This window comes from Nyctereutes procyonoides, unplaced genomic scaffold, assembly GCF_905146905.1.
Source record: "Nyctereutes procyonoides isolate TBG_1078 unplaced genomic scaffold, NYPRO_anot_genome, whole genome shotgun sequence".
In the NCBI taxonomy this organism is placed as follows: Eukaryota; Metazoa; Chordata; class Mammalia; order Carnivora; family Canidae; genus Nyctereutes; species Nyctereutes procyonoides.
In genome coordinates this window covers 56,266,954-56,293,396 of record NW_026575131.1, presented here as the reverse complement: position 1 = coordinate 56,293,396, position 26,443 = coordinate 56,266,954, and the positions used below count along the sequence as shown (strand labels likewise).

General features: G+C 61.9%; 1 protein-coding gene and 1 non-coding gene across 2 annotated transcripts; both read right to left on the bottom strand.

Moving 5' to 3' along the window:
• Positions 1-10,335: 10,335 nt before the first annotated feature.
• On the bottom strand, positions 10,336-18,600 carry TLE5 (TLE family member 5, transcriptional modulator). Its single transcript, XM_055343197.1, has 7 exons — positions 18,437-18,600; positions 17,337-17,434; positions 14,941-15,004; positions 13,688-13,732; positions 13,130-13,192; positions 11,551-11,625; positions 10,336-11,462 (listed from the first exon to the last, which is right to left on the bottom strand). The coding sequence occupies exons 1-7, from the start codon at positions 18,461-18,463 to the stop codon at positions 11,241-11,243; spliced, it is 594 nt and encodes a 197-aa protein (XP_055199172.1). The 5' UTR covers positions 18,464-18,600; the 3' UTR covers positions 10,336-11,240.
• Positions 18,601-23,007: 4,407 nt separating this feature from the next.
• On the bottom strand, positions 23,008-23,114 carry LOC129522645 (U6 spliceosomal RNA). Its single transcript, XR_008666944.1, has one exon. It is a non-coding gene; the product is annotated as a U6 spliceosomal RNA (small nuclear RNA).
• Positions 23,115-26,443: the final 3,329 nt, after the last annotated feature.

Genomic DNA, 26,443 nt, shown 5'->3' with positions numbered 1-26,443 from the left:
ACAGTGAGCACAGGCTGTTCAGGTGGGTATTTATTCTACAACCCACCCTCATGCTGGAAGGCCCTGGGGCTCCTAGAGACGCCTGGCCCAGGATAGGGAAGTGGGGGGTGGACAGAGTTAGGCACTGACTCCTGGGTCACTGATGCAGTGAGCGCCTGCAGACCAGATGGACAGGGCCTCTGCCTGGTGAAGCCAGAGAGGCTTCCTGGAGGAGGGGACCTTGAGGCAACAGGCTTTAGACGTTTCTACCAGGCACACCCCGCAGGGGAGGGTAAATACAGATTTGTGGATTGCCCAGAAGCCACAAGACCACACACACACACACACACACACACACAGGATGGTGTACGGGATCCGCCAGGAGGGAAGAGACCGTTTGCTGTGAGCTCTGCTTTGGGGGCAGCTTTGAGAATTTGGGGGGGCTCAGCTGGGAGCGCTGAGATGGGGGACCCCACCGCACCTCGCTGAAATGCACACGCGGCCGGGGCAGCAGGCCGGGCCGGGCGAGGACCGCCGCGGTGGGTTCCGGGCTGGACAGTCTAGCACGACCCTCTCGTTACCCCAGAAGCCTGCGCCCCGCGAACTCGCCCGCCCCCTCCCCCGCCGGGGCTGCACGCCCCACCTGCAGAACCGGGCAAGAAGCTGCAAAATGGGGGAAGGGACTTCGCTTCTGATCCCCCTCCTCCCGCCGTACGGAACCGCTCAGCCCCAGTCCCTGCCTGGTTTTTATGAGGTGGGTTTTTTATTTTTTATTTTTTTTAAAGGAAAAAGCCGAGAAGCAGCGCTGGGACCCCGGATTGCTCGGACCACCTTAAATCAGCCTCTCCGCCTCGGCTACTGTGGAAATTCCTCTCTCCGCGGTGGTTGGCTGCGCGCGCCAGCCAATCGCCTCGCGGCGCTCCCACATGGGTCCGTGACGTCACAATGGGCGCCGGCCAATGGCGATCGAGGAGCCCGCAGCCAATGGCAGGAGGCACTGGGACGCGCTTGGCCAATCAGAGGGCTGCCAGCGGGGTAGGAGCGTGTGGCTCCCCCCCCCCCCCCGCCCAGACGCGGAGAGCCTCGTGGACGCCCGGCCTCGGTGGTGCCGGGGCTGGGGATGGGCGATCCGGTGCCGTCAGGCTCCGAAACCCGGGGTAGCGAGCCACCCCCAGCCCGGCGGGCCCCTCCTCAAATGCCAGAGCCCCTCGCCCAACACCCTGCCCTGCACAAGCCCGGCCAGCTGGCGCCCCACGGGGCGCCTCTCGCCCTATTTCACAGATGGGTAAACTGAGGTCGAAGGTCCCTTCCCGCCCCCCCACCCCGGGAAGAGCCGAGATCTCGCCCTGGGCTGGAAGCTCGCTAGCCCGCGTCCGTTTTTGTTCCCAGGCCAGATGGGGGTTGGGATAAGCCGACGTGGAGGCGGAGGGGAGGGAGGTGCGGGAGTCCCGTGCCTCGGTTTCCCCGAGTGCAAACGCGAGAGGAGGCGGGAGCGGGCCTCTCGGAAAGACTACGATCCCCAGAAGGCGTTGCGCGGCGCCCGCCTGGGCTGTCAATCAAAGTAACGTGGGTCCCTCTCGGGCCGCGCTCCCCCGCCCGCCGCCTCGCTCCTGCCAGCTCCCGCTCCCTCCCCGCCGGCTCCGGGCCCGGCGCGGTATAATTACAGCCCATTGATCCGACCCGGGCCGGGAAAGCGGCTCCCTCGGGGAGGCCAAGCCTTTGGCTTCCGACTTCGCCAACCTCTGCCTCCCGCCCCCCCGCCCCCCGCCCGCAGCCGAGCTGCTGGGCCACCAGCCAAGCCTGTCCCCTCCTGCCGGCCAGGGCTCTCAGGTGACCTCTGAGCCTCTGTTCCTGCCAAGGTTGGCGCTGAGCCCCCCCAGAAGAGTCACTCACACGTCGCCCTCCACCTGGGAACGTGGGAGCCCTGCCCGGGCTTCTGGCGCCCCCCACCGTGACCTTAAGACGCTCGCGGGCCTCTCTCTGGGCCTCAGTTTACTCACTTGTACAGTGAGATGGTTGGAAGCGACTTGTTGGAGAAACCAGTGCTCTCTGCTGTCCCCAGGGTGAGCAGCCAGGCTAGGCCATGCTGGGGATTCAGGGAGGGGTTCCCAAGTTGGGGACAGCAAGGGGGAGACCAAGCAGAAGACCCTCTCAGCCCCCTATAGTCAGGGCTGAGGTGCAGGGACCGGGACTGGACTGTCGGTGGGAGCAGAGACGGAGCCGGAGCAAGGTCCCTGCTTGGGAAGTTGGGAAGGCTTCCTAGATGTCAGAGGGGGTGTTGAAGCTGGGGTTCCGCAGAGTGCATAGGAGCTGCCTCATAGAGGAAAGCTGGGACAGTGTTAAGTCTTCCCCTGGGATTGAGGAGTCATGGGCTCTGAGGCCTCACCTTGCAGGGCGCACCTCTGGCCAGGCCCACGCTGTGAAGTTGCTGTGAAGTTGCGGGGGGGGGGGGGGGGGGGGGGGTGGAGGACATGGTCAGGCCCCATGGGGTGAAAGGCCCCAGCTGCTCCTTTCACGAGGGCCTGCAAAGGCGCGATGGGCTCTGACGGTGGGAATCAGGGACTGGGCAGCCAGGGGCAGGAAGGAGGCACTAGGATTGGCTGAAGGCTCCCAATACCGGCCCCTGCAGATGCAAAAGAGAAAAGAAGGGGCCACAGGGAGTCCTGGATGGCCTCTGCTCCGCTCCACGGGGCTCCCCACCTGGAAACTGAGGTTGAGGACAGAATCTTCCAGGAGGTGAAGGCCAATCAGGTATTTTAAAATAACTCCTAGTAAATGGTCCATGTTGGGAAGCCACTGTCCGGCCATTGTGGCCCAAAGGCCTTCTCTCCCTGGCCTCCCGCTTCACAGGGGTCTCTGCATGCACCCTCCCTTACCCCCACCTGTGTACCCATTAAAATGGCTCAGTCCGGGGCAGCCCTGGTGGCTCAGCGGTTTAGCGTGCCTTTAGCCCAGGGCCTGATCCTAGAGACCGGGGATCGAGTCCCATGTCTCCCTGCATGGAGCCTGCTTCTCCCTCTGCCTGTGTCTCTGCTTCTCTGTCTCTAATAAATAAATAAAATCTTTACAAATAATAATAATAAAATAAAATGGCTCAGTCCGTAGAGCATGCGACTCTTAATCTCCGGGTCTTGAGTTCAAGCCCCATGTTGGACATGGATATTTACTTAAAAAAATATTTATCTGTCTGTATACGCGTATGATCAGATCCCATCCTTTCCTCGGCTCAAGAATCTTCCAGAGCTCCCCATCACCCTCAGAATGAAATCCAAACTCCCCCCTTTGTCTACATGATCCAACCCCTGTCCTCTCCTTGACCTCATCTCCTTCTCCCTCTCCCTCCCTCCCCTCTCAGGCCTCTTGGTTGTTCCTCTAATGTACCAGGCAAGGTCCTGCCCCCGGACCTTTGTATAGGCTGTTTCCTTTGCCTGGACCACGGCTGACTCTTCTCCCCTTCCAGTCTTGGCTGGAGCATCACATGCTAGTGAGGCCTGCTCCAGCCAGCCGGCTTAGGGGGGCCCTCAACCCTCCTACTTGGTCAGCCGCCCTCATTTTATGAACACTCATCTCTGAGCACTTACTGAGGATTTTACGGTCTGCCCAGGCCCGACACAGAGCCTGCTCTATGTATTTGTTGGGAGGATAAAGAGGCAAGCCTAGGGAGGGACAGAGCCTGTCCCAAGTCACCCAGGATTTGGGGCAGGGCCCCGGAGCCCCTGACTGCCTGCCCGTTGCTAACCTAGCTTGCGGGGATCAAGGGCCACCTGAGGTCACACTTCCCTTGAAGGCCTGGGTTCAGATCCTGCCTTGCTGTGTTCCCGTGATTCTGTGAAAGGAGAGGTAGGAACTTCCTCCTATCATCACAGAATCCAACAGGGGCTCAGGCAAACCGGCTTTGCCCATCACTACTGTGCCGGTGTGTGCAGGGGGCAGCCCGGCAGGCAGGAGCAGGCACAGGAAGGCAGCCTTGATTTGGGGAGCCCCTGGTCATTGCCCATATCCCAGACCCCATACCACGTACACCCCCTCCACCCTGAGTCTGGGCCTCACCTCTACACTGCGGCTGCCACGTGCCAGATCCCTGTGAACCCTACCTCCATCCCTACTCTTGGGGTGCTCCTTGCTGGACCCCCGATTCAGCATCCCCAGGGGGTGGGGCACAGATGTGTGTGGAAAAGACCATGTGGCCCCATTGGCCTCTGGTTTGCTGTGAGACCTCTCACTCTGTCTGGGCCTTAGTCTGCTCATCCGACAAAGGGGCTGAGCTGCCCTGACAGTGCTCCCTCCCGCTGCCCTGAGTGCTGCCCCCCTTATTCCCTCCCCCCATTCCCCCCACCTTGCCTTTGATGCTCACAACAGGCCTGCAAAGCTGGGGATGAGAACCTGCCCAGAACAGGCGGTGCTGCCTCTGTCTGGGCTTCTGCCTGCAGCGCCCCCCTCCCCTTAGCCATCTTCCCTGGAAGGCTCCTGTCATCCAGGTCTTAGCTCAGATGTCACCTCCACGGAGAGAGGCCCCTTGTCATTCTCTGTCTCCTGCCCTGTTGGATTTCTCTTTGTAGCCTTTGACTGTTCTCTGAAATTATCTTATTTGCTAGTTTATTTGTTATCTGTCTTCCCTGGATGCTGTGGACTCCATGAGGGTCAAGAAGCGCTCTGTCCTGGGTCCCTGGGCACCCACCCCAGAGCCCAGTACACAGCAGGCGTCCAATAAATGCCTGGGCCAGTCCATCTGGCTTGGGAGCCGTGGAGTGGAGACGGCCAGGTCTAGAGACGCCTAAGGACCTGCCCAAGGTCACACAGCCCCGGTGCTTGGGGTGGGCTAGCCCCGTTCAGGGCCCGGTCCACCCCCTCCCCGCCGCCCAGGTGGGCAGACCAAGTGCCAGGCCACCCGCCGCCAGGGCGGGGAAACCCACCATTCCCCACGGGGGCGGGTCAGCCCTTACCCAACAGGCCCGATCAGGCCCAGCAGGGCACCGGAGCGGCCCCGCCTCTCCCTCAGGCCGGGGAAGGAGGAGGGGTGAAGGGGAGAGGGGTGTGGGGAGGAGGCAGGGCTGGGGATGGGGAGGAGGGGGAGAAGGGGGAGGAGGGGGAGGGCGAAGGGGGTGGAGGAGGAAGGGGCGGAGGCGGGAGAGAGGGGGTGGGAGAGGGCGGAGGGTCAAGGGCGGGGGAGGGGCCGGCTTCCAGGCCTGGCTGGCGCCCAGCAACTTGGCCCAGGGGCCCGGGTGGGTGGGAGAGGCCTGTGCGAGGGGAGGTGGAGGGGGATGGAGGGTGGGGGCGGCTGCAAGGGGAGGCTCCGATGGGAGGGAGGGGGCACAGAGCGTGGGTGGGGGTCACACGGGGAGAGTAGGAGGGAGAGAATAGGGAGGAGAGATCTAGAAAGACCTCGAAGGATGTGGGGGGCGGGGCTGCAGAGAGAGAGAGAGAGAGAGAGAGAGACAGACAGACAGACAGACTCTGGGACATCCAGAGCCAAGGGTGGAGACACGGGAAATGCTAGGATCTGGGAGGGACCCTGGGGGGGGGGAGGTGTCCCTGGAGGGTGGGTGGGTAGGGCGCATGGGCCCCTCCTGCAGCTCCCAACGTGGGGAAGCATCTAAATGGGAAGGCCAGGCGCCCCCTGAGCCCCTCCTCTGCACCAACACCTGTCGGGGCTCCTGGGGGCTGGCTCTGGGCCACCTTCTCTGCCGCTGCCCGAGGCTCCCGGAGCCTCCCCTGCCTGCCTACTGCGTGCCCGGCACCCTCTCAGCCTGGGGCCTCGGCCACCGCCTCAGACCCCATCCCTTTTGTCCGGGAGGGAGCTCAGAGTGAGGGGAAGAAGGAGAACAAGGGAATATCTGTGGACTTAAGTTGTGAGCAGTGATTGATGCCGGAAGATAAAGCGGGAGAGGGGGTGTTGATGGCGGTGATGGCAGCGAGTGCCCAGCTCTGGGGACAGCGTGTTCCAGGCGGAGGCAAAGGCCCCGAGATGGCATCAGGGTTGCTCACCCGCCCCCAGGCATGGGGAAGAGGCCAAGAACTGTTGGGATGGAGGCCTCCACGGGAAGGGGGGCCCTCAAGGAGCACTCTCACCGCCCCCCCACCCTCCTCAGCCCAGCCCCTCCTGCTGGCCCCTGACCTGCTGGCCACCCCATCCTTGAAGCCCCCCCCCCCCCCAGCACTGGCTCCCAGAAGCTCTCTCTTTCTCTTAGACACAATGGCGAGGATCCTGGACCCTGTGGATGGGACCTCCCTGCCTCAGGATCCAGGTTCCCGGCTGTGAAGCTCTTGGGCAAGTCACTACCTGTCCTGAGCCTCAGTTTCTTTATCTGCAAAATGGTCCTCCCTTCACAAGGTATTTTCAAGAAGTAACAGAGATGAGGCGCCTGGCTGGCTCAGTCCAAAGAGCACGTGACTCTTGACCTCTGGGGGTAGGGGGTTCGAGCCCCACGCTGGGGGTAAAAATGAATAAACATAATAATAAAAATGAATATATATATATATATATATATATATATATTTTAATGAATTAGACTAGTCCAAACCCTTGGCCAAGACTGGGGCCGTGACAGATGTTCACATCGTGGCTGTTGATGATTTGTCACCCCTGTGACTTGCTTGGCCTTCCTGATTATTTCCGGTGGCTCCTTGTGGGGCTGTGAGCCCCTTTACTGCAGCCCGAGGGTCCCACCTGCCTCGTTCTGTGGCCCCAACAATGTGCTGCAGTTTTGCTGTCTGCAGAATGGGCCCGTGACATCATTTCCAGGTCCCAGGCTCCACCAGCCTTGGCAGCAGGGCCTCTTTCTGTTTCCCCCCCAAGACTGAACCACGGGTGTACCCGGCCCGGCTGGACGGTGTCAGGCCCGGAGTTCCAGCTCCCCCTGGGGGAGGAGGGCTGGCTCTCTGGGGCTGGGGGCTCTCAGACCTAGGAGTCCCCGGAGGTACGGAGGGGCCTAGGGGGACAGGGGCGGCCGGGATTCTCCAACACGGAGGACATTAGGACCACTGTAGGGACAGGAAATCGAGGAGCAGAGTGTGTGGGGGGCGCACACCCCTGATGCTCGCAGATCCCCCAGCTGAGAAGCCTGTGCGTGAAAGGGGAGTGGTAGGGGAAGGCGGGGCCTTGGGCGAGGGCGCAGGGGGCTCCCCTGCAGGGATGCTGAGAGGGGGTCGGGGGGTCAGATGGGGGCGGCACCCCGCCGCTCCCGGTCCTCACGTCCGGGGGCATCGCCCCTCCCCCTCGGCTCCCGCCCCCTCCCCGCGGTGCCCCCCGCGCTCCGCCCGCCCCCTCCCTCCATCTCCGCCCTCCTCCCCCCTCCTTCCACCCCCGGGCTTCCTCCTCGCGCTCCCCCTCCCCCCTCCCCTCCCGCGCCCCCTCCCCCCCTCCGCGCCGCTCTCCGGGGCCCCCCTGCGCCCTCCCGCCGCCCCCGCCCCCTCCTCCCGCCTCATTAGGCGCGGCCGCGGCGCGGGGCCCATTAGCGGATCAATTAGCCGAGGTCGCCGGCGGCGCGGTCGTTAAGCGCGGGAGGCCGCGGCGGGGAGGGGGCTCCGGAGGCCGTCCCTGCGCCCGCCCGGCTCCGCGGCCGCGGTCGCCACCCCCGGGGCCGCCCCCGCACCGCGCCCCGCCCGAGGGGCTCCTGGCCCCTCCCCAGGTGGGGGGAACCAGCCCTGCAGCGGGACTGGGGGGCCCGAGCCCCAGAGCGAGACCCCGAGGGCGCAGAGCCCACCCCCGTGGCTGGGCAGGGCGCCCCTCTCCGGAGGAGCCCCCTGGTTTGGGGGTGTCGGGTCGTGACCCCCCTCCCACGGCGCCCTTCGTCTGCCAGCGGCATCAGGAATCACAGCATCAGCTGACAGCCCGGGCCCTCGCAGGCTCCCTGCTAATTCTCCCACCGATTTCCCAGAAAGTGACATCAGACAAGTGACTTCACTTGCCTCAAATCTCCCGTTAGGGTCTGAGACGGTGGCAACCCAGGTCGGCCCTCAATAAATGTGCTAACATTTATTAAGTTGCTCCTATGAGCCAATTAAGAAAAAAAAAAAAAAAAGAAAGAGAAAATCCTGCCACCAACCCTCCATCCCTGCCGGGCCTCGCTCCCTATCCACACACACGTGCTGACACACTCTCTATTTTCCTGGTTATCTGTCTTTTCCAGCCAGAGGGCAGGGATTTATGTCTTCTGTGTCCCGGGGGGCTCGGAGGTCTCAATAGATGAATGAATGAATGTGGCCAGAGCCGTAAGCATTTCTGCCGATTAAATAATACGATCTTCATAACGAGGTTTGTTCTGAGATCCTACCCATTTTACAGATGGGGGATCCAGGATCCACGGGGGTGGAGCTGCTCCGTCTACACTCTCCAGCCATGAGAGCAAGAGCCAGGATTTAAATAGAGGCTGGAAATAAATTAATAATACATAAATAAATAAATCGAGGCTGGAGACTAACCATTTTCCTGGAACCATCATGTGACATATTAATATGTTGTCTGTGCGGGACCCGGGTGGAGGGGCCCCAGAGTCCTGCTTTGGGGGAGGGTCAGGGGACAAAAGGGATATCTGGAAGTCTCGGAGGATTACAACCCTGGGGAGGAGGGGGAAAAAAGAACAGGGTTCCAGACAGAGGGAACAGCATGTGCAAAGGCCTCTAGGCAAAGGAACAGCAAGATGCTGCAGTCTGGCTGCAGCCTGCTGAAGAGGGATAACTGGGAGGCTCGGTAGCAGGACCAGCTGCCATGGAGGCCCCCAAAACCTATTTTTTCAGGATTTTTTAAAAATCGTGAATTGTAACACACAAAAGAGCGCACAGATTGTAAGCGAACAAGTTGATGATTGCAAAGTGCACACTCGCGTCCTGAGCCCCCCAGTTAAGAAATGAAACATGGGCAGCCCCGTTAGAAGTCCCCCTGTGGCCCACCTCCCTGCCAAGGTTACCCCCATGACACCTACCACTGTAGGTCACCTGGGCTTGACTTTGTTCTTTTTTTTCTTTTAATATTTTATTTATTCATGAGAGACAGAGAGAGGCAGAGACACAGGCAGAGGGAGAAGCACCCTGTGGGGAGCCCGATGTGGGACTCCGATCCCCGGGCCCAAGGCAGACGCTCCACCGCTGAGCCACCCAGGGATCCCTTGACTTTGTTCTTGGTAGAAATGGGACTGTTCGGTATTTACGCGTTTGTACCCGGCTTGCCTTGTTAAAAGGTGCGCGAGATGCGGGGGGCGGTGTCGGTGGAGCCGGGCCTCGCTCTTCTTCGCGGCTGCATCGTGTTCCAGGCACGATTCGGGCACGGCTTGTCTGTTCTGCTGTGGTTTCCAGTCCGGGGAAGCGGTGACTGGGGACAGCAGCTCTGAACGCCCTCGTTCTGTCTTTGTGGGGGCAGTGGCCCGGCGGTGATGGCCAGTCTGCCGGGACACAGATCCAGGAGCCGGGGAATCGCGAGGTGGGGCCCAGGTAGCCTTCCAAGTAGCTGTGACAACTGGCGCTGCAAAGGGTTTACGCTCTCCCAGTATCCTGGGCAAGTTTGGGCTTTCGGCACAAGGATGACTGGTAGGCAGGGAGGGACCCCAGCACGCTGGCATTTCTGGAGGTGCTCCGGCTGCGGTGGTGGACGGCTGGGGCACAGCAGGCGGCTGGTGGGACCACTGGGTCACGTGCCCCCCTCGGCCTCTCTTTCCTCGGGGACCTGAGCCACTTCCCCAGAGGTAAGGAGTCCACCCCAACCCCCCTCCCTGTGCCCGTGGTCCAACCTGGGAACCCACTGGATTGGGGGGGCAGGTGGGAGTTTCTCGGAGCCAGAAGTCCCCTGGGTGCCCGGGTCCCTTAGGGTCTGCATTCTACACTGCCCGCCCTGCCTCATCCTCAGCCTTGCCCCGTTCCCTGGGTGGGCAGCCGGAGGCCTCTTGATAGCCTTCCCTTGGGGTTCCCTGGGTGGTCCAGCTGGGGCGTGGCAGGGATGTCTTGGACAGGTCCTCGGAGGGTCCGGTTCAGCTGGGGGGGGGGGGCGCTGTGTGTTCTCTGATCTGGCCAAACGGGCAGCGTGGGGATGCAGTGGGCGTGGGTCCTGTGGGCTCAAAGTCTGGTCTCTAAGGGAAAAGAATGGCACCGAGGAGCCCTGTGGCCTGGGGACGGGAAGCCGGGTCTGCTCCGCTTCAGGCCCCTGGGCCGGGCTGTGTGACCCAGAGCCTCCAGCTGCCCCTCCGGTCTGGGCATCAGTTCGGGAGACAGACTACAGGGACAGGCCAGACCCCCCACCGCCCCCCACGGGGACTCTCCGGATCCGTCCCGTCAGGAGGAGGGAGCTCAGCCACGAGGGAAGCCCCCTCCTCCCCTGGGAAGGGGGCACCGCGGCAGCCCACAACACAGAGGCAGGAACAAGGCAACCAACCTTCTCACATCTTTATTTGAAAGGCACAGCTAAGCCCACCCTCGGTACAGCAGTCTCCCTTCTCTGCGCAGCGATCAAACGACTCTACACAACAAAAGCTGACAAGTCTAAAAGGCTATATACAGACACAGGTGTGGGTGTTGCTTGTTTTTTTAAAACATTTTTCTGTCCTTTTTTTCTTTTTTTTTTTTTTAAATATCCCTTTTCTTAAAAGACAAGCTAGTGTACTGGAAAAAGGAAAAAAATAAAATAAAAACCAAGACAACTTGAGTACCCTCATCTTTATTGGGGAAGGGGAGAAAGGGAATTCTGGGACGCCCGCCCGCCCCCACCCCTGCGCCTGGCTAGGCTCCCTCTCTCCTCCCCCTCTCCTGCGGGCAGGGAGAGGACCGGTGGGCGTGGGCTCTGGAACTAGCCTCGAGGAGGAGGGGAGTGAGGGGGGAGGGACGCGGGGTGCCCAGGGCGGGAAGGGGCAGCTAGCGTGGTGTTTGCATGCAGTGCCAGGGTGGGAGGCTGGGGGCGCGCCCTGAGGGGCCTGGCGGGCGCGGGCGGGGAGGTGCGGGGGGTGCTGGGCTTCTGGAGGCTCTGCTGTCTTCAGGCCTGGCCTCCCCTGTGCGCCTCCAGGCCTCAGTTTACCTCCCGGGTGGAATGGGCAGGTATTGGCCCATCCGGCTGCAGGGGGGGGTGGAGGAGGGGAGAAGGAGGAGGAGGAGGGAGGCTGGAGCCGGGGGTGTGAGAAGCTAGGGGCGGCACACAGGCAGGGCTAGGACCCCAGCAGGCGGCTACCATAAATACTACCGAGTTCAGCCAATCCCGAGCTACACTGTGTCTTGCGCTAAATGTTCCTCTCTCTCCGTGTCTGCGTCCCCTCGCCCCCCCACCCTCCCCACCCCGCCACCCGCTAATCCGACTTCTCGCCGTCATCCTCCTGGTGGGTGTCACCGTCGTGCCCGTTCTTGTCTTCCTTGGAGAGATGGGCCTGGGAGCCCAGCGCAGAGAGCGAGAGGAGGCCGGTGCCGGCGCTGACGGCAGGCAGCGAGGGCGGCTGCAGCCCCACGGGCAGTGGGGTCAGGGGCAGGGCCAGGGCCTGCAGCTGGGACAGCTGATGGGCTTGGAGCTGCTGCTGCAGGGCAGATGGAGGGAAGCATTAGCTGCCTGGGGACCCTGCCCACCCAAGGCCCACCCAAGGCCCACCCAAGGCCCAGACGTACTCGGATGATGGAGTTCAGCTCGGGAGCGGTGACCTGCTTAGCCCTCTCAATGGCTCCCAAGACCTGCTGCTGGTGCTGGAAGGGGGATGGGGTAGAGAGAGAGGAGCCAGGTGCTGTGCCCTGATCTCTGTGCTGGTTTGGGGCACAGAGCCCAAGAGGAGCCACCCTCCCTGCCCCGGAAAAACCCCTCCCTCCGGCCGCTTCTGTTCACCAAGCCCCAGTCTCTTCCTCTGGAAAATGGGGACAAATGACAGATTCAAGAAGACCCAAGGGGATTGGTGCCAGATACTGAAGAAAATGCCATTAGGGGAGTCTGAGAAAAACCCCGGACGATGACCTATTCAATGCCATGTGCAAAGGAGTTAATGAACAGTGCACAACCTGGCCAACCATACAGAGAAGTCCTGATCCTAAGAGCCTGCAGCCTGTGCCTCTGAGATCTGCTAACCCAAGATCCTCTCCTTCTACAACTGGGGAGGGCCCAGTGGATTCTGGGTTCAGGGCAATCCCTCCCACACCTGAGCACTCCCTGAAAGTCTGTCTCTCCCGCCATCCAATGCTAGAATCCATCAGTTTCCCTTTTTGCCTTTCCTGCCAAGAAGCTCCTGTCATGAAAGGAAAGCACAAGTCTAGGTCTATCAGAGCCCCAAGAATCCCCTTCTCTAGGGTTTTCATAGTATCCTTCTGGAATTATCTCTGGGCAAGCAGGTTACCCAAAGGGCCCCAAGACACGGTCAGGAATTCAAGAGGAAATGATAAATTATGGACAGGAAGCCTGGCAGAGGGCAGGAATGGCTCTGGTAATGGAATGGGCCTCACACCAACAGTCTTAAAACCCCAAAAAGCCGGGATGCCTGGTTGGCTCAATGGTTGAGCATCTGCCATCGGCTCAGGTGGTGACCCTGGGGTTCCAGGGTCGAGTCCCACACTGGGCTCCCCGCAGGGAGCCTGCTTTTCCCTCTGCCTGTGTCTCTCAGAAATAAATAAATAAAATCTTAAAAAACAAAAAACAAAAAGCCAAAGCAAGAGCTCAGTGCGTGGTTCCCCAGGGCGCGTGTCCACGCGTCCCTGCGTTCATGTGCGTGCAGACCTGTGTCTGCAGGTGCACGTGCGAGCCTCATCTATCTGTGTTGCGCCCGTGCACGCCTGCCTCTGTGTGCACGTGTGTGTGTAAGTGCCCTCCCCGAACATGCGGCCCCTGGTTTCTGGCCTGAGGCGGCCCCCAGGGGCCTGGCACACAGATCTCAGGAGGGAAAAAGGCAGAAGCAAGAAAGGGAAAAATAAAATCCTTGGTGCAGCCTTTGGCTTATCTGACGTCTTCACCCACGAAATGACTCACTCAGGCTGGGAATTCCACAGCAGGGTGAGGCCCCTCCCTGTACTGGCCTGTGCCCCTGGGGTTCCTCCGATCTGCGGATCTTCTGTGTCTGGGAGGTCCAGAGAGGGGAGGCGTGTGCCCTGGGCACCCAGCAGCTGCTGCCCCAGAGGGCCGTGGGTGGGGGTCGGGGTGGGGGGAGGCCCGGGCAAGTTCATGGCCCAACCACCTCCTCCTCCCTTTAGCCCCAGGGGTGCCACTCACCTCTTGGGAAAGGTAGGGTAGGACCTGGGCACAAATCCCATTCAGCCTCTTGACGATCTCGGCCTGCAACACACAGAGGCTTCAGTGCAGGGGAGGCGGCGGGGAGGCGGCAGGGGCAGGTGCAGACCAGCCCCAGTAGCCGGCGGGGCTCTGGCTGAGAGGAGCCCAACTGGGCCCCGGGTCGCATCAGCACCTCAAGCCTATGGGCACCCAGTCGGCGGCAAAGGTGGGCTCTGGGACCAACCGGGAGTCCAGGCTCGGGGACTGGGTGGCCCTGGGAAGATGCCACCCAGCATGGGGGAGAGGGTGGCCCACAGCACAGTTCTTAGGACATCCCTGATATTGGCCAACCTCAGGGGGCCAGAGGGCGAGGGGCAGTCTGGGGGTTCTCAGTGTGCTGGCGTGTCACCCCCTCCCACAGGAGTCAGCCAGGTGGGGGTGGTAGTTTGGGGGAGGCCGGAGGAAGAACGGGGAGAGGGGTGTGGAAGGTAACAGGATAGGGGGGTAGACCTGGGGGTCACCAAGGGGCGGGCCCACCTGCCTGGGGTGGTGGCCTACCTGCTTGTGCATCTCGATGTTCAAGCCGTAGGACATCTCGTAGTACTGCGTGGTGGGGAGACAGAGAGAGAAATGGGGTGGGCCAAGGATGGGACGCACAGCGGGGGAGGACGAGGGCAGGTGGGGCGCGCATGCGGGAGCAGGGTCTTGGCCCCTCATGGGGCCACTTGCGGGGAGCTGGGGAAGTGTCAGGGCCCCAGCCTGGCCCCAGCCTGGCCAGGCTCCCCTGGCTTCTGGAGTAATTATCCAGCCCCCTCTCGGCACACATACATTCCAGGGCGCCTAATCTTTTATCTTTATGTGTCTTGTCTGCGGGTGGCCCCAGACTCCAGGGAAGTTGGCCTTCCTGGGTATAAATAACCAGGATAAACAAAGCCTGCTGGGTCTGACTCTGGGGTCAGCAGCACCCCCTCACGCCCCAGATCTGACCCTGCCTCCTCCCTCCTCTAAACCCCCTCGTGGCTCCCCATCATCCCTGGGGGTGGGGCAGGGGCAGCCAAGTTCATCCCCAGGACTTTCCGTGGTTTCTTCTTCTCTGTCCAGCAAGCTCCTACTCATTCTTCAAGACCCGAGCTGCAGTGCCCCCGCTTGGGGCAGTGAGCCCCCCCTCGGGAATCCCCCAGTCCCCCGTGGCTCTCTCTCGCCCCCTCCCTATCCCTCTAGGGCCAGGAGGGTCAGTGCCCAGCCAAGCCTGGGAGAGCTGGGCTCTGGGCTGGGCCAAGGAGGGGGGCTTTTAGATGTAGGGACTGCCACCTGGCGGGGATGGATCCAGGCAGGATCTCAAATGTCAGGCAAAGAATGTAGTGTCACCCCTTCCCTCCCCCTCCCAGGATGTCAGCTTCCTGCCCGGCTTCCCCCCCCCCACCCCCAGTCCTCCTGCTGAAGCTCAGGCAGGGAGGGGTTAACCGCTGGGCCTGTGGGGGCAGGGAGGGATCCGGCCGCTCCCCCAGTCAGTTCCTGGCTTTGGCTTCCACAGCAGCGGCCTCCTCTGCTGCCAAGGACAGCCGGGGGACCTGGCAGGCCCGGGCTGCAACCCGGTGGTTTGGCACCTGGGCCACTGGCTGGGCGGGCGGCCAGGCCAGCGAGGCGGCCTGGGCCAGGCCCCGGGGCCGGCTGAATGGAGCGCGGACCCCGATCCTCGTCCATCCCAAGGAGGTGGCCAGGGTGCAGGCAGCTGCCAGGGCGGGTGGAGGAGGGTCCAGGGTCACCCCGCGCCCCCTGCCCTGCCCGCCGCCCAGGGCCAGCTTACTTACCATCACATAATGACGCTGCATCTCGGACTTCTCGCTGGCCAGCTTGTCACATTCGAGCTTCAGGCTGGAAAAGAACAAGATGGGGGGGGGGCGGGCTGAGCCCCCTGTTGTGCGGGGAGAAGGCCGCGTCCCCCTCTGTGAAGATGGGGCGGGGAGGGGAGGGGACGTGTGTGCCCTCAGGCTCCCTAAGTGTAAACCGGGGATCCTGCAATCAGCCTTGTGGCTCTGGTGGCCGAGAGAGTAACGGGGAATAACACAGATAAGCAGAGTCGAGCAAACACGCCGGGTCAGCCAGGGACTCCGAGAAACTTCTCCGCGCTCCAGACGCTCGATGAGATCAGTGATACGAGCGTCATCCTCATTTCAAGGATGATGCAACGGATGCCCAGAGAGGTTGAGTAACCGGCTCAAGGTCACACAGCCCCGGAAAGCTGGCTTCGGAGGCCACAGTCGGAGCCACTGGGGAAAACTATCCAGCCGGGGACGAAGGACCAGAAGCCACAGCGGCCGGAGAGGGCGGAGGGCGGGCTGGCGGGGCCCTGGGCCCGGCTCACCGAGGGGTATCCGAGGGGGCCCGGCCTTGATTTCACTAGCGGGGAAGAGTCCACTGTTGGGTAACAGATGGCGAGCCGCTGGCCTCTCTCAGGCCCCCGCCGCGGGGACGGGCTCCGGGCACCTCCCAAAGTCCCCCCCGCCCCAAGGGGGAGGGCAGAGAGAGACCTAGAAAGCCGCGGGCGCAGACCCCAGCTACATGCGGTGGCTTCGGGGTTCAGGCCCGCCACCTCGCTGCTGTGTGGCTCTAGGCAAACCCCTCCACCTCTCTGGGCCTGGTCTCTGCATCTGTAGGGACGGACCTCCCAGGGTGGGGGTGCTGAGAAAAGGAAGTGGATGAAGACCAGAGAAGCTTCTAGAACAGCGCCTGGTATAGAGGAAGCACCTGATACGTGCTTGACCTTCTGGTCAGTCATCCCAGGGGCCTGGCGTCTTTGCTCCACCAAAGTGCTTACGACGGGTCCACCACTGTGCCTGTGGCTATGGGCCCCACGTGTTTTTTCTCCCTCTTTCCTTAAAAAACGTTATTTGCGGATACCATTGGGGGGAAAAAAAAACAATCAGGCAATTTCACGCCAAACTCTGAATTTCTGGCCCTGTTTGAGGGTCTGGCAACTCCTGTGTGTACCCACCCCATGGGAGGACCCCTCACAGTCCAGAGAGAAGCCCAGGTCCACTGGGTGCAGACCCCAAGGTTCAGAGAGGGGGTCGGGCTTAGCTGAGGACACACAGCCCTGTGACGGCCCTCTGACCCCTGGCTCTGGGGTTGTCAGGCCCCAGGGCTCACTACGAAGCGGGGGGCGCTCTGGAGGGGCTCCGAGAACCCAGGCCTGCCCAGCCCAGGCCCTAACCGCTCCACATCATGGACCACAAAGTTCCTGGGGCCTGCCTTCAACTGCCAGTGCCTCAGTTTCCTTGTCTGAGAAATGGGCACAATTAAGAGACCCACAGGGGGTAAATGCTACAAGAGGACATCGGTTCAGCATCTAGCACATGGGGAGTGAGGAAAGTCGCCCTGAAAGGTGAGATTTTTTTTTTTTAAAAATCTATCTACAGATCTGGATCTCGCTATTTTTCTTTCTTAAAACCCAGAATCTGTCTTGGAACCTGTCTGCGCAGGCCAACAGGCCTAGAGAGCTGCTGGGGTCTGCGACCGTGACGGAGGACTCCGGCCCGATTCCCAGGCAAAGCCCCCCGCCCCCCAACAGCCTTGAGAATCTGCGTTCCCCAACCCAGAGATTACAGGCACATCTCGGCCTGGTCTCAGTGCTGTGCATCCCCAGGAAATCTCTGCCCTCTCTGGGCTTGAAGTTCTTAAAGCATGAGACAAAGACAGCACCGGTCCCCCCCCCCCCCAACCCCATGCTGCACTTGCCCTTTACGGCGCAAGAACGTTAAATTCTGGAGGAAGAGCCTCCTCGGAGAGTCTTGTTGGGAGCCAGGAACTCCTTCCCCAAAACTAAGCAGAGAAGAGACCTAACAGGCTGCGGAATGTTTTCTTTCCGGGGTGGGGGTCCATCCTCCACCCGGCTCCTTGGGAGGTCTTTTATCCACGCGGGGGATTGCGGTGGGGGTGGGGAGACGGCCTCTGAAGCCACACAGCCCCAGTCTCTGGACAAATAATCTAACTTTCTGTGCCTCAGGCTTCTTACCAGTGAAATGGGTTGTCTTGAAATCTACGAGTTTAATATCCGGAAAGTGCTCAGGACAGGGCCTACCCGGTTCCAGGGCGCTTTCGGCCTCCATTTCTTCAAGTAGGTGTATAAAGCAGTAACCACCCCCCCCCCAGGCCTGGGGGGCCTCCACCCCCCCCCCACCGCCCGCGCCTCTGGCCCCCAGCTCACCTGTGGTACTGAGCCTGCAGCAGCTGAAACTCGTCTTTGATGCGGTCGCAGGAGTCCGAGGTGGTGAATTTGAGTTGCTGGGGTAGGTGAGAGGAGCCCTGCGGGGAGGGGGCGGCCGGGTCAGGGCCCCGCGGGGCGGGGTGACCCCCGGGGCAGGCGCAGCTGCAGCGCCCCCCCCCCCCCCCCCGCCCCACTTCCCGGGCCCGTGTTTACAGCCCCTGGCGCGGCCCCCGCCCTCGCTTCCTGCCCCCGCCTCTCCCGGGGGAAGGCGAGGGGGTGGGTGCGCCCGGGGCCGCCGCGCTCCCCGCCACCCCCAGGCTGTGGGGGTGCGTTAGCAGGTCCGCCCTCGGCGGGGGGCGGCGCGCGCCCTCTACCGCCCCTCGGAAGCGCGGGAGGGGGGTGCAACCCGGGGGCCTCCAACTGCCTCTGCGGGGGGGCGGCGTCCTGGAGGCCCCCTCCCCAAGTTGGTGGGGGTGCCCGGCCTCCCCCGAAAGTCCCCTAGGGGAGGGGGCCTCTCCCGGCGCCCGAGAGCACCCGGGGGGGTCCTCCGCCCCAGATTCCCAGCACCCTCCCGCCCGGCCGCGTTCTTCCGGGAGGGGTGCGCCTCGGGTCCCCCCTCACCCCGGGCCTCCAGACCAGCCCCGGAGCTCGCGGGGCCCGGCGGGGCTCCCGGGGTGCCCCAGGCCCGAGGCCAAGGCCGCCCGAGGCCCGGCCTGGCTGGGGGGGGGGGAGCCTGCCCCGGGGGCCGGGGGGAGGGGGAATCCGGGCCGGGAGCCGGAGGGGACCGGGCCTGGGAGCTAGGGGGGATCCGGGCCGGGCGCGGGGGGAGGGACCGGGACCTGCGGGGGCCGGGGAGCCCGGGCGGTGGGGGCGGGGGAGCAGCGCTGGGCCCCGCGCCGGAGTCGGGGGAGGCGCCGAGCGGGGAGCTGGGCATGGGGGGCGGCCCGGCCGGGAGCGGGGAGGGCGACGGCCAGGCCGGGACCCCGGGTGCCGGGCGCCGACCGGGGAGGGCGCGGGGCGCGGCCTGGGCGGGGGGGCGCGGCGCGGGGATGCGGGGCCCCGACCGGGGTGGGGGCGCCGGGCCGTCGGGCCCCGCTTACCGAATGCCTGCTTTGTGGAAACATCATGTCAGTCGCGGCGGGGGGCGCGGGCTGCGCCCCGGTCGTGCGCCCCGGCTCGGGCGGCTCGGGCGGCTCGGGCGGCTCGGGGCGCCGGGCGGCCGCGCCTTTGTCCCGGCGCCGATCGGCAGCTCCCGGGGCCGCCGCCGCCGCCGCCTCCCGCGCCCGGCCTCGCCCGCTTCCTGCGCCCCCTCCCCGCGCGCCCGGCCCCGGCGCGCCCCGGGCCCCGCTTCCTGCGCGCCCGGCGCCCCTCCCCGCCCCTCCCCGCCGCCCGCCTCCCCGCACGCCCGGCCGCCGCTCCTATTGTCTAATGGCGGCGGCGCCGGCACTGGCCGCGGCCTCGGCTCGCGGAGGCTCCGGCTCCACCTGCTGCCGCCGCCGCCGCCGCCGCCGCCGCCGCCGCCGCCGCCGCTGCTTCCCGGGCCCCGTGCGCGCCGCCGAGGGGGGCGCGCGCCCGGGAGGCCTGCGGATCCCCACCCAGCCCGCCTCCCGCCGGCCGGCGCGGTGACCTTGGGCTCGGCGCCCCGCCCCGCCGCGGCCCCTCCCGGAGGGTGGCCGGCCGGCCGCGGGCCTCGGTGTCCCCGCGCGGCCGCGGAGGGCCCGCCGCCCCCGTCTACACCGCCGGCTGCGTCGTGGCGCGACCTGGACGCGTGCCAGGGACGTGCTCCGTAACCTTGGCCCGCGGGCCGGCTGCTCTGCGGGGAGGCCGCGCTGACCCCGCCGCCGCCACCCGCGCGCACCGCGGGCCTACTGTGTGCGGGCCCCGCTCGGGCCCTGGGGTGGGGGCGGGGGTGCGGGGGGTGTGTGCGCGCGCGCGCGCGTGTGCAAAATCCCGGCCTGGTGGAGATGGCAGGAGACAGACCCAACCCCCAGCTAGGGGGCAAATGAGCCAGCGGGGAGGGCCAGGAAAGTGCGATTTGAAACAGAGGAAGGTCAGAGAGGCCTCCTCAACCGCAGAGGACCTGAAAGTGAGAGACAGCCCTGGTGGAGGGTGGGGGGGGGGGAGGCAGGAGTAGCAAGTGCAAGGGCCCTGAGGCAGGCCCAGCCTAGCACTGCGGGCCGCGCAGGGAGGCAGGGCCGGCAGCTTCACACCTTGGTTCCCACTGGAGGCCTGTGCTCTGAAGGGCCTGTGCCGGGTTCATGACCTGCTGAGCTGGTCTGGAAATTCCTAATAGTTTTCCAACAAGGGGTCCCACAATTTTTTTTTTTAAGATTTTATTTTTTATTTATTCAGAGAGAGAGAGAGAGAGAGAGGCAGAGTCACAGGCAGAGCAGGCTCCACACAGGGAGCCCTACGTCGTCGGACACCATCCCTGGACTCTAAGATCACACCCCGGGCTGCAGGCGTTGCTAAGCTGCTGCACCACAGGGGCTGTCCCGGGGTCCCACAGTTTTGTCCTGCACTGGGCCATGTGAATTCTGTAGCCGGGGCTGGCGGCATGACAGATGGTGCAGGGCCTTGAGGGCGGTGGGGGGTTTTACTCCAAGGGAGGCTCTCCGAGGCAGGAGGCCGCGACCCCCTGAAGGCCCCGCCAACTGGGATTCTGATAGGATCACTCTTGCTGCCATGTGGAGAACAGGCCCCAAAGAAGTTGGTGAACTAATGCCCGGTTAGCCCGGCAAGTGCTAAATACAGTCTCTTAATTACCACCACCATCGCTGTCATTATCGACTATGCCGCTTGCCTCCCCGGATATCTGTGACTTCTCTGGGCCTTGGGTTTTCCCCGTCTGCAAAACGGAGACTTAGGACCCCAGACACCTTTCCTGGGCAGATGGAAGGCCAGACGAATATGAGATAAATAAGCAAAATTTAAGGCTTCCTCTGCCCTCCCCTCTTCCCCCCCCCCCAGAAAAAAAAATTCCTTCAAGATAAATACTACTTTAATGTTCTTTAAAAATAAAAATCCATCCCAAAAGAATTCGTGATGAGCAGAATATTAGTGTGTTACATAAAGACGCTAGAGATGAGTAAGGATAATGTGGGTCCCCCTTGTCCCGTGCTATAAGAAAAAAGGAACCCATTTTTGGAAGGTTCTTCAATGTTCCTATCGGGTTCCGGAACACACAGACCCCACAAATCATATCAGAGTCCCCGATGTAGATGGGCTATAGAATTTTGGGTCAAGGAAAAATGAAAACGCAGGATCTCTTGTTGAAAATTGGTAGGAATTTAGGAATTTCAAGATGTTGACAACAGAGCATTAGACCGAGAGCAGGGCCCGTCCTTCTAGTGCCTGGTCCTTTGGGACAGCAGGAGCCACACGCCAGACCCTCTTTCTCCTGGGAAGCCACCCGCGTCTGAGCCTGAGCTAGGTAGGCAGTTCCCAGTATTCAGGCATTTGGGGCCACGCACTCTCATTTTTAGCAGACCCCAGGCTTGGCGGGCAGGGGCGGAGCTGGACTCAGGAGCCCCCGCCGTCCAGTGGGGTCAGGGCCGGGCCCTTCAGCAGGCACAGAGGCCCAGCATTGTGTCCCAGACCGTGAGTAAAATCAAGCAACCGAGCTGTGTGTGTTTTTACCACATGCCAGGCTCTGCTTTAAGGATTTTAGCCTTAGGTAATAGAGCCGTTTGAAGATGAGGACATCAAGGCACCATGAGGCGAAGTGACCTGGCCAAAATCTCACAGCTTGAAGGTGGCAGGGCCCGGGTGTCAAGTCAGGTAGTTGGGCCTTGCCCCATGATGTGACACTGCCCCTCCAGGTGGGGCATGAAGGCAGGCACGGTGGGATAGACCAGAGGTGGCCAGGAGGCCTGAGGAAGCAGGCCCCTGAGTTCCAGACGGAGAGGTTGGCATTTTACACGGAGGGCACCGGGGAGCCTTGGGAGGTTTCAGAGCAGCGTTTCTCCGTCAGCCTCTGCGCTCTTGACCGTTCTGGCCCGGCTCATTCCCTGCGAGAGGGCCTGCCCCGGGCACCGTGGGGAGCTCGAGCAGCATCTCCAGCCCCCCGCCTGCTCGGTGCCAGGAGCGCCTCCCTGCCCAGGCTTGACAAGCAGCAGCGTGTGCAGACTCCTACAAGTGTCCCCGGGGTGGGGGTGGGGGGGCGCGAATCGTCCCCAGCTGAGAAGCTCTAAGCACAGAGAGTCGGCCAGGTGGAAGCCTGGTTGTCGGAATGGAGGAAGGCCAGGTGGGAGGCCGGGAGGTGGGGTGGACAGGGTCGGCCTGGGCTGGGCCCCCCCGGCAGGAGCGGAGGGTGGGGGCCAGGCGGGGAGCAGGCCGCAGTCCCAGACCAACAGTCCCGACTCTATAATTAATTGGGGTGGGTGGTGGGGCTTTCGAGGATCTCGCGGTGGGGAGGTGCCACTGCGCACCCCTCGGCTCCCACCGTCCCCGACTCTAGGCCACATCCTGGGGTCTCCGCTGCCCGCTTGCCCGGGGATCTCAGGGTCGCACACGGGAGCAGGTGGGGGCAGGGACCTGGCTCGTGGACGTGGCCTCTGAGACCAGAGCACCTGGCAGGCTGCTGCTTACGGATGCGCCGGGCCCCGTGGGCAGAGCCGGGCACGGCCTGGGCGTGATGGATGGGCTGCCGGCCTTAATCACAGGTTGGGGAGGAGACAGGTGACCACCCAGCCGAGCGCCGGGTGGGGGCACAGCGGTCCGGCTCCGGGTCTGAGCCTCTGGGGCGGTGTGAGAGTCCTACCCTGCCCCTCACACCCCCGGCCCTCCCCCAGAAGGGAGCCGCGGCTGGTGCCCTCCCGCGGGGAATACCTGCCGCACCTACTGTGTGTCAGGTGGGATTCTAGGAGGAGGTTTATGGCGCTGATGGGGGAGGCTGAAAATCCCTCCGCTTGCAGAGCCAATGGGCTTTAAAAAGTTGACTCAAATCCTGTCTTTCCTGGGGCCACAGCCCTCCCTGAGGTGAAAGCCCAGGTCCTCCCTGGGGCCCCCAAGGTCCTGCTGGAGCTCGCCATCCCCTCCCTGTCCTCCCCTCCTCTTCCCTCTGCTCCCTCTGCTACAGCCAATGGGGCCTCCTTACTGTTCCTCCGACACACCAGGCCCCGGTCCACGCCCCAGGGCCTTTGCATGGGCTACTTCTTCTGCTCCAATAGGCATTCACCAAATGCCATTTTGACTAATTCTTTCCTTTTTTTCCAGGCTTGGCTTAAAGGTCACCTTCTCAACGAGGCCTCATTGTGACTTCTCTATTTAATTCTGGCAGGGCCGGGACTAGGGTAAGTGCAATTTTGAGTGAGGCACTTTCTTCAGGCATCAAGTTTTTTTTTTTTTTTTTTTTTTTTTTAAGATTTTGTTTATTCATGAGAGACACAGAGAGAGGCAGAGCCACAGGCAGAGGGAAGAAGCAGGCTCCCTAGGGGAGCCCGATGCGGGACTTGATCCCGGGACCCCGGGGTCACACCCTGGGCCAAAGGCAGGCGCTCAACTACTGAGCCACCCAGGCGCCTCAATAGCTATGACTTTATCGTGAGATTCTCATAGATGGGAAACTAAATAAATAGAATAGTTGTTCTGTCCATTTCATTATACCATGCGTTTCAATTGCCTGTTTAGTGAAAAATGGAGAAATCTGTAATTTTTGGCTTAAATTCTTAAAAACATGGAACATTGCATGAATTTGTGTGACTTCCTTGTGCAGAGACCATGCGAATCTCTTCTGTATCGTTCCAATTTCCGCCTATGTGCTGTTGAAGAGAGCACCCTCATGTTCTTTCAGTGAGACCCAAAGTCCTCCTCGCGGTCCCCAAGGCCCCACACGACCACCCAGTCCCCTCTCTGTACCCCCTCCTCTATCTGTCCCCCTTGCTCACCCTGCTCCAGCCACAAGGGGCCCCTTCGCTGTTCCTCCAACACACCAGGCCCAGTCCTGCCCCAGGGCCTTTGCATGGGCTGTGCCTGCAGCCTGGGAGGTGCTTCCTGTGGAAATCACCTGGCCCATCCCTCACTTCCTGCAGGTCTCGGCTCAGGTGACATCACTTCCTCCCATAGGCTACCTTGGGCCTCCCTAAACTAGCCCGATATCCATTTGTTCTCTTTCTCTACTTTAAAGGAACATCTCTGTCTTTATATTTTCCTGTGTGTGTTTATTGTCTCCACTAGAATAACGTCAGCTGCATGTCAGCTGCACGAGGCAGGGATTCGGGCTTTTTTATTCCCTGCACAGAGCTTGTCACACACAGTAGGTGCTCAGTCGACCTGGCTCGCTGTGAAGATCACCTTTCTCAGGACGAGGCCACCCAGCAAAGCAGGCCCAGGGCCTCCCAAAGCAAAGCACCCCAGCGGGGCCCTAATAAACAATAAGCACTCACTTCTCACAGTTCCCAGGCCGGAAGGTCCAAGATCCAGATGCCGGTGGTGGTGGCGGCGGATGAGGTCTGCTGCAGTCTGTCCCTGGCTGGGCCCGGACTCCGCTGCCTGGGGCCGCGTGCTCACGGCCTCTCCTCCACGGATGTGCACGCGTGGCCAGGCTGCCGCTGCCACCAGTGCTATCTGGTCACAGGATCGGGGCCCCACCTGGTGACCTTCACTACCCCCTACAAGCCCCATCTCCAGATGCAACCCCGCTGGGGGCAGGACCTCTCCGTCGAATCTGGGGGGCACAACGCACCCCCGGTATAGTTCTACGGGGCTCGTCCTGGAGAAGGACCAGCCAGTGCCGCGCGTGGTGCCCGCCGTGTGTGCCCGCCGGAGCCCGCGAGGGGCGTACTAGGGCTTGGCACCCGGCTGGGCGCCAGAGGCGGAGGCAGGCACTTATCCGATCATTCCCTACCAGGGCAATTCTGCCTCCAGGGGACGTTGGGCAGCGTGTGGGGACATCTGTGGCTGTCACAGCAGGACGGTGCTCCAGCGTGGGCGTGGGCGGGGCCAGAGAGGCCGCTCAGCCCCGGCGCCCCCCCAGAGCGCCCCAGCCCCGTGTCAGCTGCGTGGCCTGGGGGCTCCTGGCTGCTCTAACGAGAGCCAAATGGCAAATTGAGAGGAGGGAGGGGAGCTTCTTTCCAGGCAGGTTTATAACAATGGAACTGACCTTGGCTGAGGGCCGGAGGCTGGTGGGGAGGGCTTCCCCCAGTGAAGGATACGGGGGTTACCTAGGTGACCAGTGGTCGGTGCCAAGGCCCAGAGGCAGAGGGTGGGGCTGGGAGGGGTAAGGCGGGGAGGAAATGGGCCACCCAGGGGCTCAGCCTTCATTTGGACACCACTGGGGAGCCATGGAAGGTTTTTGGGCATCACAAGAGGGCAGCACGGTCCCACTTCGCTTCCAAACCTCGGTTGGGCTGCTTCCAGGAGAGTAGGACGCAGGGTGGCACCATGACTTCTGTGGGTCCGGGCTTCCACGAAAACCACTGAAGATGCTGTTTCCTTTTTTTTTTTTTTTTTGAATATTTTCTTTATTTATTCCTGAGAGACACAGAAGAGGCAGAGACATAGGCAGGCCCTACAAGGAACCCAATGTGGGACTTGATCCCAGGACCCTGGGATCACGCCCTGAGCTGAAGGCAGATGCTCAACCGCTGAGGCCCCCAGGCACCCTGAAGATGCCGTTTCCTGATGCATTGGTGTGTACACGCAGGTGTAATCCGGGGGGTGCGTGAGGATATATTCATGATCGTTGTACTCACTGTTTGCCTCTGATGCTGGAGGAGATGGAGACACTTTCCCGGGTCCCTCCACTCTCATGAGCCCCGGGCGCTGCCTGGCGGACATGCGGGTTGGGCAGGAACAGTGCCCGGAGAGCAGAGAGGAGCTGGGCCCGGCGAAGGCCTGGCGTGGACATGGACGGGAAGGGCCACGGTTGATGGAGATTTAGTGTGGGCAGCAGTGGGTGCGGATGGGGTGGCAGGGCCGCCAGCCTGGGAGATGGGGCTGGGGACACTTGCAAGCCCCTTGAGAACTCTGTGGAATGTCCTCAGAAACGTCCGGGAGGAGGGGCGCCTGGGTGGCTCAGTCCTTTAGACATCCGACTGCCGATCTCAGGGTCTCCATCTCAGGGTCGTGAGTTCAGGCCCCCGCGTTGGGCTCCGTGCTGGGCCTGGGGCCTACTTCAAAAAAAAAAAAAAAAAAAGAGAGAGTCAAGTTGGGGAAAATCAGATACACAGGACTTCATGAGAATTAAAAAGTTTTGTGCATCAATCAGAGGACGCCAGCAAGAGAATGAAAAGACAGCTCCCAGGATGGGAGACAATCGTTGCAAATCCCGACAAGACTCCATTGTCCCGAATATAGAAACAGCAGCAGCGAACAAACCAGCCAAGGTAAGAGCAGGCAGAGGACCTGGACAGACGCTCCCGCAAAGACGACATACAGATGGCCGAGAGGACGCACCTCCTGGCCGTCGGGGCAGGTGTCAAACCTCCGTGAGATGCCACTCCACGCCCACCAGGGTGGTTGTGATTTAAAAAAAAAAAAAAAAGGAAAACACCCAGTGTTGCTGAGGACATGGAGACCTTGGAGCCCTGGTGTGCGGCCCAGGAGGTGGGGGGGAGGTGATGGGGCGGGGGGGGCGCGGCCTTGGGGAGACGGTCCTGCGGTTCCTTACAAACTTAAACACGGAGTCACTGTCTGACCCGGCGAGTCCACTCCTGGGTGTGGCCCCCAGGGATTTGAAAGTGGGGACTCAGCAGACCCTCACATACCCGTGTTGATAATAGAATTATTTACAATGGCCCGAAGTAGAAACAAATATCCACAAACAGATGACTGGATGAGCAGATATTTACCGTTTCAACCATTAAAATTTTTTTTGAAAGATTTTAATTCATTAATTAATTTAAAGATTGTATTTATTTATTCCTGAGAGAGGCACAGAGAGAGGCAGAGACACACGCAGAGGGAGAAGCAGGCTCCCTGCAGGGAGCCCGAGGTGGGACTCGATCCCGGGACCCCAGGATCATGACCTGAGTCCAAGGCAGATGCTCAACCACTGAGCCACCCAGCGGTCCCTCAACTATTTTTTTATTTTTTTAATTTTTAAAAAATTTTTTTCAACTATTTTTTTTTATAAGTAATCTTTATTCTACGCTCAGATGGGGTTC

Excerpts from the sequence above, each read along its gene's own strand:
- TLE5 (XM_055343197.1), bottom strand. The coding sequence starts at position 18,463 with ATGATGTTTCCACAAAGCAGGCATTCG. Across the intron at positions 15,005-17,336 it reads CTGCAGGCTCAGTACCACAG|CCTGAAGCTCGAATGTGACA; the intron begins GTGAGCTGGGGG and ends GTTCTTTTCCAG. Across the intron at positions 11,626-13,129 it reads TACCCTACCTTTCCCAAGAG|CACCAGCAGCAGGTCTTGGG; the intron begins GTGAGTGGCACC and ends TCCCCCTTCCAG.